The sequence below is a fragment of the Pimephales promelas genome, chromosome 4 (assembly GCF_988280905.1).
Source record: "Pimephales promelas chromosome 4, fPimPro1.hap1.1, whole genome shotgun sequence".
Lineage (NCBI taxonomy): Eukaryota > Metazoa > Chordata > Actinopteri > Cypriniformes > Leuciscidae > Pimephales > Pimephales promelas.
Genome location: NC_142772.1, coordinates 40,160,800 through 40,172,537, shown reverse-complemented (window position 1 = coordinate 40,172,537; position 11,738 = coordinate 40,160,800). Strand labels below are relative to the sequence as shown.

Here is an 11,738-nt window from a genome sequence, read left to right as displayed (position 1 = left end):
TAATGTCACATTTTAATCATGCCGATTTTTGGAGGATAAAAACTGAAATGTCACTCTTTGTGTGATATTGATTAATTACATTTTTTAACCCCAATATCCCCATTTTAGGGGTTCCAAATAAGTAGCGCTTTAGAACCTTTTAAGGTTCTTATTCTTTTCTAAGAGTGTAGAGTAGAAAATTATAATTGTTGATGTTTATTTGTTCCTGCTTTAAATTACACATACGCACAGTTATCTTACCTTTGACCCTCTTCTGTTGTAAAGGCAAATGTTAAATAGCTTTTTGATGGCCTCTCGTGAGGTTTTGTGCGTCCCAGAAATTGTCCCCGATTTTCTGATTGTTCCATAGAGAATTTTGGCAATTGCTCAGGAAGAGCTGTGAGAATCAGCTGCAGTTACAGTGCTTACCAGAGAGAGAGAGAGAGAGAGAATAGGACTGGGAGTTTACAGACAGATTGACATTTAAAGCATTTTATTGTTCTATTCAAAAAGCACAACTGTTTAGTTGTCCGTTTTATTCCAATATTGTCGTTATTTTCAGATTGACATATTTAGATTAGGTTAATGTAATTTTTAAACATTATTAGTGGTAAGTGGTTTTTATATATATGTAAAAGCCGCTAAAATTAGTGCTGTCAAACGATTAAAATATTTAATCACATTAATGTCATAGTTAAATTAATCGATTAATCGCACATTTTTATCTATTCTAAATGTCTCTTCATTTCTTTTTGTCCCATTATTATTATTATAATTTTTTTGAATGCTCTTATCAACATGAAAAACTAGATCGGCTTGCTTTGTGCAAATGTCTTTTTATTGAAAACAACATTGACAATACGGTGTTCAATTTCACACTAAAACATTTTCTCTTGGAGCAAATAATGTCTCACACAATGTAACACTGTCCATCAATAAAAGGGTGAAAGAAATACTGACGAGGTCCTGATATTGACGAGGGGGCGGAGAATTCGCATCAGTTGTGTGTGTGTGTGTGTGTGTGTGTGCTTGGCCAGTGGTATTTCAGACTGGACGTGCTGCGATGATAGATCAGTTCACAACGACAAAACAACGACAAAACACGCAGATCACTTTGGTCTTGTCAATGGGACCATTTGGCAATTGACTCTGTGCACGAGAAAAATGCTAACTTCCGCCTTGAGGGCGGATATTGGGTACTTCGGTTCCGGTTGCCGTTGTTTACATCCTACATCAGTGGACCGGCTATCTAAAGCTTAGCTATCTAAATATATTTGTCTAAAACTATGTTCGTTTGTTCATTGTCAAGTCAACCAACACAGTTTTCACTCATATTTGGGTGGAGACAGGCGCTGCTGCATTGTGAAAAGTAAACGATATTTCACATTTTGTCACCGCACCCAAGCAGTCGCTTTACAGAGTGGAGCGTTGCGTATCCATGACAACTAGAAGGAAGTTTTTAGGCTACTAATTATTTATTATATTATACCCTTTAACCAGGAGAAGCCCCTGGGTTTAGAACCTATTTTGAAAGGAAGACCTGTTTAGAAATATGTGTGAACAGCCTAATATGTGTTAAACAGCCTAACTTGATAACGAACGAACCATCGGATTTACTCCCTGTATGACATGTATAGTGGTTGTCAACACTGATCTATATGACATTCTATATAGATAGTGGTTGTCAACAACATAGCCTCTGAACATCATAAACAAAACAATGGCCAACACAAACTGTTCTGGAAAATGCACTTTCTAACGCATGATTTCGCATTTTATAATGTATAGAGAGATATAACAGTTACCAAATCGCATAGCTTGAGCACGTACGTAGCATGGCAACATTAATGTCCGAGTGATTCCACGTGTACCGCGTATGTACACGCCGTCAAATGTCCGAGCGAAACAAAACAAAATGTAGATCTACATCTGGGGAGCGATATTTATTTTTTCCTGGTAGGAGTGACGGGTAGGTTGGGGTTGAGGTAGGTCATATGCTATCTATATAAATATATATATATATATATATATATATACACTGTGTATAATATATATATATATATATATACAATAATAACGTTAAGTAAACGGTATTCATAAAAACGCTGAAAAGAGAGCGTGTTGATAGCATGCCAAAAATACGTGATACGTGTCATACATACGCAATTTCATGAGATCAGTCTGAGCATGGATGTTGTTGTGACTTAACGTTCCCTTCAAAATGATGCAAATACTGAGAAATGTAATATTTAAACCCCTTCTCTCTTGCTCTGGGGAGCTGGAGGAAAATCATTAGCCAGTCGATTAACATAATCGACTGTAATATTCGGCAAATGTTCAAGACATCTGGAGAAACATACATCCTCTACGTCGTCCATCAGGCTACCGGAAACTAGACACCCCATATCGGTTTCGCAGCCGGAACTAGCATATGCTAACGTGCACATAGTCCATTGGCAACAAATCGTATTGGCATCCATTTCGACGTCTCGCACTCGTCATCCTTATAACGCAACGTTAACCTACTATTTGACCGGCTCGCAACAAGTGTGTTTTCGATCTACTTCTTTCAATAACATAAATCTTTAACAACCCCAAACTTTATGGACAGTATTGTGTATGGACACAGGTGTCCTAGCAGAATAAGCAAAGGTTTAGTCCATCACATTATAAACATGTTCTTATAACCTTTGACAACCAGAAGTAATAAAACACTTGATGTTGGGCACTCTGTCTGGCTAAATGTCATCCATGAAGGCCTGAAATCAAAAGCAATGTTCTTTCTACCACTTTCAGAAAGTGTTGTATAATTATATGGATAGTGTGTTTGGATTTTAGGCCAGTTGCTCAGCTTTGTGTGCCTGTTCTCTTTAGACGGAGGTTCCTCCGTGCCTGGATTATTGTCCTGCTGCTCAGCACTCGCGAATGATCGGCAGGTTAAAATCCACACACACATAACACACTTTCTCTTAGGGATTGAAGCAGCATTGTGTGTAGAGAATAGAAGGGCAAAGTGAATGTATTAAAGAGAGAGAGATAGAGGGGGGTATTAATAGCAAGAGGCTAGCAGGAGGTTTCAGATGAGTAAATGTGAAAGGCTTGTTAGTGTGACACATTATGCAGAAAACTGCCACACTATCATTTAGAGCGGACGCAATAATTCCCAGCAGTCATTTCTGTCTGTGGCTAGACTCTTCTGATATAGATGGCCAGTTTAAATATGATTCCCAAAGATGACAGGCAAAATGAATGCATCATCATTCTATCCAGATATTGGGACATCTTCAATAATAGATTAGGTTACAAGTGTTTTTCCTGGTGGAACACTCACACAAATGCGTCGTCACGTAAGTTTGCCAATATAGTGTCTGTCATGAAATACTGTGGGGAGAACAAGTTTTTGATACACTGCCGATTTTGCAGGCTTAAAAGAATGTAGAAGTCGTTAACTGTGAGCGGTGGAATCTAAAACGAAAATCACATTGTATGATTTTTAAGTAATTCATTTGCATTTTATTGCACGACATAAGTATTTGATCGCCTACCAACCAGCTAAGAATTACGGCTCTCACAGACCTGTTAGTTTCTCTTTTAAGGCCGTGTTTACAAGAGAACGCTCGTGGGTGAAAACGTAAAAATATTTTATCGGATGTGCCTTTCGTTTACACGGCGACATAGTTTTTGAGGCTTAAAAACGCAAAAAAAGTGAAACGACCCTCCAGAGTGGAAGGAAGTGGAAGTGGTACATGCTTTGTAAGTGGAAAAACCCGCAATATCGGCAGTGTATCAAATACTTGTTCTCCCCAATATACGTTTTCTAATTCAACAAGATTTGATGCTTTCACACTTAATTTAATTGTTATGTTTAAATTAAAGAAATAACATTCATTGCACTGGTTCTGCAGTAGTTAATGTGTTTTGGACTACAGTGGCCTGTTTTGTTACAGTTTTTATTAGTTTAATTTATATTAATATAGTCTGCTGTTTTAATGACTGGTTTTATCTGACAAACCATAAAGTAAAGTTTTGGTAAACCAAAAGTCTCCGTAACTGCACAAATTAATTTGTTGTATTATTTTTTTATATACATCACCTCAGTTTGGTTGTGTAAGATAACGGGGACATTTTAGGTTCAGTTTTGGAACATAATTGAAAACTCCAGAGTCCATGTTAACATCATGTTGACTTTTGGGTATTAAAAATTTGAATTAAACTTGAATGGTCATGTAAATGGGTCTCTCAGATTTTATAAAATAAATTTGTTTAACTAATATTTAATTAATGGTATAAAGAGCTGTGTCACTTTTTTAAATTGAGTTGCTCTACAAACAAAAACAAATATGTTTTACCAGTTTGTTTTTATTGGAGTTTCCTGAGGTCATAACAGAGTATACTAAATCAGTCGATATGGACTAAAATCTGCCCTCTCTTAAGAGGTTTACGAGCCCAAAATAGATGCTTTGGTGTGTAAGCTATTATCTAGAGATTACCGCTCAAATTGTTAGTATTATATTTCTATGATTCCTGATTCAGTGATATGGTTAGGAAATGCTTATGTGACACCTGAACAGAAAATATATTTGTTTAATTAAACATTTTAATTAAATTACTAGTGCCATTTGTTTAGGTCAAATGACAATTGAACAGCAGGGGAATGACACATTTCTGGTTTAAAATACAGTCGCATATAGAAACATGCATGTCATGTAAAATGAAACATGCTTGCGTCACTGTAGGAGAAAATCCTGGTCTTGTGGAGTGGAACAAAGCCATGTGATTATGTAATGTCAAGATTAGGATTTATAACAGCTGGATTATAATGTAGATAATGATGGAATACACATGGATGCATTTTTCCTTACATCTTTTTTATTTACATTTTCATCAACTTTAAAAAGACTATTATACTATATACATACTTAAGACTATTATACTATATACATACAACTTAAACAAGAGTAATTGAAATCCCTCAACACAACAAATGTTACAAGTGGTTTCCACACATTCAACTGAAAATGCAACTTTGCGTTCTCAAAATTATTTAATCCCTTGAAACATCCACACATGATCCATTTCAATTAGCTACTCTTGTTTGATTTGTTCATTACAAACAACTGAAAGTGTGTAAATTTGACCAATAAACCTTATTTTCTTATTTGTGGTTGAATAATTTCATTTACAACTGTATGTGGGACAAAGTGTATATGCTTTCCCATGTTTGTGTGTTAGTAGAGTAAGTGAACAATGAACATGTTTTGAGGTGTGTGTGTGTGTGTGTGTGTGTGTGTGTGTGTGTGTGTGTGTGTGTGTGTGTGTGTGTGTGTGTGTGTGTGTGTGTAAGAGTGTGAGTGTGTTGTGATAAAGAGGATGAGTGTTGAGCTTTTATCTGCTCTTTGGGGGGTTAAACTGACGCATACTGCAAGGGATGAGACTACTAAGGGTCCAGACAATTTGAAAGCGATAGACAGACACAAAGTGAGAGAGAGATGGACAGTGAAACCATTTGATGAACAAAATTGCGGAGATCTAATTCCTAATATTTAATCATATATATATATATATATATATATATATATATTGTTGTTATTATCAGTGTTGAAACGGATGTGTTGCTTGATATTTTTGTGGAAACCTTGACATTTTTTGAAGTCTTTTATGAGAGTTTAGAGAGGCTTTCAAGATATTGTCATGTTGTCTAATGATCTGCAAGATTATTATTCATTGTTTAATTCGTCTAATCACTCAGTGGCCGTTTTTGTTTGGGCATATCCAAGTTGGATTTGGACCGTAAAGATTAGTTCACACATTGACAATAAATGAAAATTAAGTATTTTTACTCACCCTCATGTCGTTCCAAACCCTTAAGACTTTCTACAATCTTTGGAACAAAAATGAAGATATTTTTAATAAAATTTGAGCCAGTTCTGTACTCTTCATTGATGGCTACAACTACCAATTTGATGCTTCAAAAAGTTCATAAAGAGATTGTAAAAGTAATCCTAAGAATCTAGCGGTTTAGTCCAGATTTTCTGAAGAGACACGATCACTTCATACGATAAACAGATTGATTTTAGGCTTTTGTTCACATATAAACATTGATCAGCGAACATAAACAGAAGCTCAACTGAACCTGTTTGACGCACGAGAGCGAACCTCATTGGTTTTCATATTTGTGTGGTGTGTATGGCAAAATGACTTGATAAAATGTCAGTCCATTTTTGGCAATAGTAGGGTTTGATAACTTCTTTTTTGAATGACCTTTTATTGTCATTCCTTTTTACAAAGAGAAATCCATCCACAATAGCTAGCCAAACCCGGACCTCTTGGGTTCAAGTCTCAAAGGAGAAGATTCACAACCACTATTCTGACCTACTTGCAAGATGCTCAACTGCTTTAGATTTTTTTGGGATAAGAAATTGTTTGCTAAGTGAGAAAGGTAGTGAAATGGCTCGCTGTATTAAAGGTTTGCTGCCAGCATCAAGCTCTTTAGAGACCACAGAGAACCGCTGAAGAAGAGAGGGAGAGACAATTATGAGTTTTACAGAGAAATTAAAATATTTAGAGGTAGCAGGATTCCGAAAAGACTCACTGTTCTGATCGTAGTGTTCAGAGAGACCTATAATTAATCACTCTTCTTCCACTTCCTAATATAATGACTTTGTCTTTTTATTAAATATGATTGTGAAGAATGGGTCTTGGAATTCTCCAGAGAATATTTCTGTTCTTGTAGTTTAACTTCTCTATATATTTTAGTGAATATTAGGAGCTGTTTAGACCAATTTTGAAGTAAAGTGATAACCCTAAAGCAGAGTCCACAATAGTCACACTGCCAGTTTTATTATTATTATTATTTTTTTATTAAAGGGATACTCCACTTTGTTTGGAAATAGGCTCATTTTACCACTCCCCCAGAGTTAAACAGTTGAGTTTTACTGTTTTCAAATGCATTTAGCCGTTTTTCTGGTATTTAGAAGAATATCAGTAACCAGACAGTTTCTGGTCTCATTGACTTCCATAGTAGGAAAAAAATATACTATGGAAGTCAATGAGACCAGAAACTGTCTGGTTACTGATATTCTTCTAAATATCAAAAAATTAACTGAATGGATTTGAAAACGGTAAAACTCAACTATTTAACTCTGGGGGAGTTGTAAAATGAGCCTTTTTTCAAAAAAAGTGGAGTATCCCTTTAAATACACAATTCAATTTCCATTGTAAAAAAAAGTATTATTAATTATTTTAAATGCAATTTTTATGGTCTGTGCAAAATATTTGCCTATAGTACATTTTCTCAATTCACCTACCTTTGGCAAAGGTATTTTTAGACTCTCCCTAATGGACACTGATGAAGTGTCTTAAACTCACAGAGAGGTGTGGATGAACAAAGAATGTATGCATGTTTGTTGATGGTCTGATCTCTATTTCTGTGTGTCACCCAAGTGAGATAAATCGTCTGGACCTGGGTCTGGTTGTGGAGGTGTGGAGTAAAGGACTCATCTGGGACACCTTGATAGGAACAGCATGGATCCCACTTAACACTATCCGGCAATCAGATGAGGTAAGTGGGCACCACCAGCCAATCGGAATACGGAGAACATGCCCTCAAGAGTCGCACAACTCAACTCAGCTGTCTATCTGGTGAAGCATGAAAGTGCCACTCCCAACCTTTTTCACACAATACATTAAGACCATCTGAGTCATGCCCGGAGCTGAGGTGGGTGGGGAAGAATTGCAAATGATGTGAAACTTTGCCTGAACTGCTTCCAATTGGACAGTTATGAAAAAACCCAGGGTGCCAGTCAACAGCGCAAATTATATTATTAATGGTCTGATTAAATCAAGAGTCAGTCAATTAAGGATTAAAGGGTATATAAATATAACCAATGGTACTTTTAAAAGCTAAAAAATCTAAACCCCTCCATCACCTTAAGTATTACTTAAGTAAAATAAACCCAGCTGCTAATGTAAATTATACTTCAAGGCATGTGGCTTGATGTGGAAAGGAGTGCTTTTATTTTATAAAGCTTTTAGGCTTACAATCTTTGACTGCTGGATGATAACGCATCACCAAATGATATCTGCAATATCTTCATGCTGGTGTCTATTTCTATTTCATGCACTGTATCTCCGAGTCAGAGTTGTCATGACATCTTACAGTTTTTTCTTCTCGCTCTTTTGCTCTAGGAGGGGCCTGGAGAATGGACCTCACTGGATTCTGAGGTTCTGATGAAGGAAGATGAGATATATGGCACTAAAAACCCCACTCCTCACCAAGTGTTGCTGGACACACGCTTTGAGCTCCCTTTTGGTAGTCCTGTTCATTATTATAGTATAGTATAGTGTTTTTCAACTCCAGTCATTGGGACCAAGAATGTTTTAGATTTCTCCCTATTCAACACACTTAAAGATTTGAGTCAGGTGAGTGTTTTAATTAGCGAGACATCCAAAACATTCTGATAGTTGGGTTCCCAGGACTAAAGTTGAGAAACTGATGTTGTGTTGTGTTGTTTTATCAGAATATCGGACTTTCTTTCCCCCTTATTTCTCCATTATTTGTCGTCTTGTGCAGATATACCTGAGGATGAGGCCCAGTACTGGACTAAAAAGCTGGGGCGCATCAACTCTATGAGGATACATGATGAGGTACAGACTGTGTGTGTTTAGATTTAGTTAGTTTACATGTTTCTTTATGGGCCAAGGCATTTAAAATCTTTATTTATTGTATTCTTAAACAATATTAATGCATTTATTTTTAAATGACTCTAGTGAAGTTTGTTTGAAATATGAATTTAGAACATCCTTTTCTTGAATTTGAATAATTTTCTTTTAAGATCCAGCAATATCATATAGACCTCCTTACCGGTTCTTGACTATGGGGTTGTAGTGTATCAACAACATAGCCTCTTGCCTCTCTGGATGCTCTATATCATGGTGTCTAAAGATTTATTACAGATTGTAAATTGTCAACACATCACTGTGCATTGTATAAAAGAGTTGTTTGGTCTTGATTAACCATTTGAAGAACAATAAACTGGTTTACTAGGTCACTTGCCCTCATATCTCAGTACCTCCTGTCAGAATTGATCTTGGTAAAGCTGCCTTTAAATATGAAGCAACCTAGACTGAAAATAGATCTGAGCATTTTCTTAACAGAAAACAACAACTCAACTTTAGATTTGTATTTTCAAATGTGTATTGATTTGGTTTATGTTGGGATGGAGCCGGTATTTTGTTTTCATCAATATTGTATTGGTACAACAACAAAATGAATTCTTTAGGTAAATAACTATCTTCTGCCACCTGCTGTGAGCTTTGAGTTACTACTACGGTAAAAAAAAAAAAAACAAAAAAAAAAAACACAAAAAAAAAACAATGAGCTGGGCAATATAACGAATGGAGGGAAGACTAGACTATAGCACAAGAACGTCACTGATTAGTTACAAATTACTTCTGGCTGATATAGTTTATTGTCATTTAAGGCAGTGTAAAAATAAGTTTAAGCAGGCCTCTATTTTACATAATTTGATTCACCTCATTTATGAAGCTGATATCAGCTGAAAAACTTTGTTTTCCCATCTATTTTTTAGTATTCACTGCAAGATGACGCACAGAGAAGACCGCTGCCCCCAGTACCCTCCCAGTGCTGTAAGTATTCTCTTTTCAGCTTTTACTGTGCATGAAAACTGCATGACATTTCCCCTTTAAGCCAATAGATGGCAGTAAATAATAGCTGTTGCAAAGCATTTAGTCCTGATGATTATGTCGTTCATACTTTTATGTTCTGTTCTGTTGTAAGTAATATTGCCAAGATTCTCTTTTAATTAAAAAATGGTCAACATTTACCCTCATTTTGCACCAAACCTGTGTAACTTTCTATTTTTACTTGAAACATCAAAGATGATAGAAGGTAGAATAATGCAATGATAGTCACTATTTACTTTCATGGTATGAAAAAACGATGCAGTGGAAGTGAATACTGAGACTGTCAGTCTCTCTAACAACGTGATTGTGAGTAAATAATCCCAGAAAATTATTATTCCTTTAAGCAATCATGAAGCCCTTGAGTAATTTACAGACATATTTGATAAAATTTTGTTACAAGAACAGGAGTAGATTTATGATATTGAATGAGTAAGAAAGTAGATTTTTCTGCATGCTTTAAACTCCAGCTATAAATTACAACTGTTTTCTGCTATTTAACTTTCTCCACACCATTAGGCAATTGGACATACTTTGGGTGGAATGATCAGCAGAGTACGTATTTTGTGTGTTGGAACTCATCATCTTCATTTATTTACTTCTTTCTTTCTTTCTTTTATGATGTATTCATTCACAGAGAGAGAAAGATTGAATCAGATGCAACACTTGTAACAGAGAATTTGATTTAAACAACACAAATTCACATACAGATTTTGAGAGTGATTTTTTTGAGTCAAAAAATAATTTTTAGCAGTAGACAAGAATGTTTTGCCACACTACTAAATGTGTTTGCCATCTCAAACCTTTTGATTAAAGCCTTATATTCTTAAAATTAGTTCTTAGGACAAATCTAAATTGTGCCCGTGTGTTGTTTCCTTGGCAAAGCCTAGCATTGAATTAAAACGTATTTGATAATCCATTTTGTTTTTATTTGTTAACTTTACTAGTATTCTAAAATTTGGATAATAGTAATATTAAATAATGTGATTAAATTTAATGCATGCATACAGTATGCAAACTGAGGTTTTCCATTGTTCTCTTTCCTTTCCCACTTTGGTTTTCCATCATTCCTTCATTTACCATTTATGTGTGCATCATGCATTCATTTGTTATGTGTATTATTTGTATTTCGAAATGTGTAATTGGCAAATAACATCTCTATGAATGTTTTTTAACATTATGATTTTATATGTACTGAATAAGGTAAAGTGAAGATGCCGTGACTGGTCACCATTTCTTTTATAATTTGCAATAATTTTGTGCAGTGATCTGACAAATAAACTTTTAAAAGAAAAAAAATATTTATTTTAATATGAAGTCATAACATAACTGCTCGTATAATATATATTTTTTTAATTTGTAAAAAAAAGAAAAGTTTATTATTAAGTGTAGCATATCACACTGTATCTCACTTCTTCGTTAATGTTCACTATACTTTTGAATTTGTACATTGGAGTCTTTGCCCTGAACACTCAAATACACTTTTAGGTGCAGTCCTCCCTGACCAGATTTTACTTACTTCTGGATTTCATTGTGCTGTAGCTTTCGATGACCACGATAGCGCTGTGGATGACAGGGACAGTGATTATCGCAGTGAGACAAACAGCAGGCCTCCACGATACCACACCACAGCTCAACCTAATTCCTCCGTACATCAGTACCCCATTGGTAGAAGATTACAGCATGAGGCATTGGCAAAAGAGTCTAGGACAGACTCCATACAGAGCTATGACTTGGATTATAGAGAAGGAAGGGAACAGAGGTATGTTGAAACATTTGATTACAGAAACACATTTTAAAATATTGCATTACCCACACGTTATCTAAAAATCCGTTAAACAGGATACATTTATTTGATGCAACCCTGAATAAACTACTATGAATTGTTTTTAGATAACGAGTTTTGAATATAAGTGTATTTCTTACTGCACTGGCAAAATTGTTTACTTGTTTTAGGTTTGAAAATAGTTAAACACAAGTGCAGTGTTCAAAAGTCGGTCATGCTGTAAGGCAAAATGCAATTATGTTCAAGATGTAATCTATGAAGCCAAGTCATA

The 11,738-nt window shown here is 35.4% G+C and overlaps 1 protein-coding gene across 1 annotated transcript in view; it reads left to right on the top strand.

Annotated features, from left to right (window-relative positions):
• The window catches only part of unc13ba (unc-13 homolog Ba (C. elegans)), a 103,244-nt gene that overhangs the window by 16,458 nt on the left and 75,048 nt on the right, over positions 1-11,738 (top strand). The window contains exons 4-9 of the mRNA XM_089130512.1: positions 7,423-7,540; positions 8,167-8,290; positions 8,552-8,625; positions 9,570-9,627; positions 10,201-10,236; positions 11,224-11,443. Coding sequence (XP_088986638.1) covers positions 7,423-7,540; positions 8,167-8,290; positions 8,552-8,625; positions 9,570-9,627; positions 10,201-10,236; positions 11,224-11,443 — 630 coding nt within the window. The remainder of the gene's footprint in view (positions 1-7,422; positions 7,541-8,166; positions 8,291-8,551; positions 8,626-9,569; positions 9,628-10,200; positions 10,237-11,223; positions 11,444-11,738) is intronic.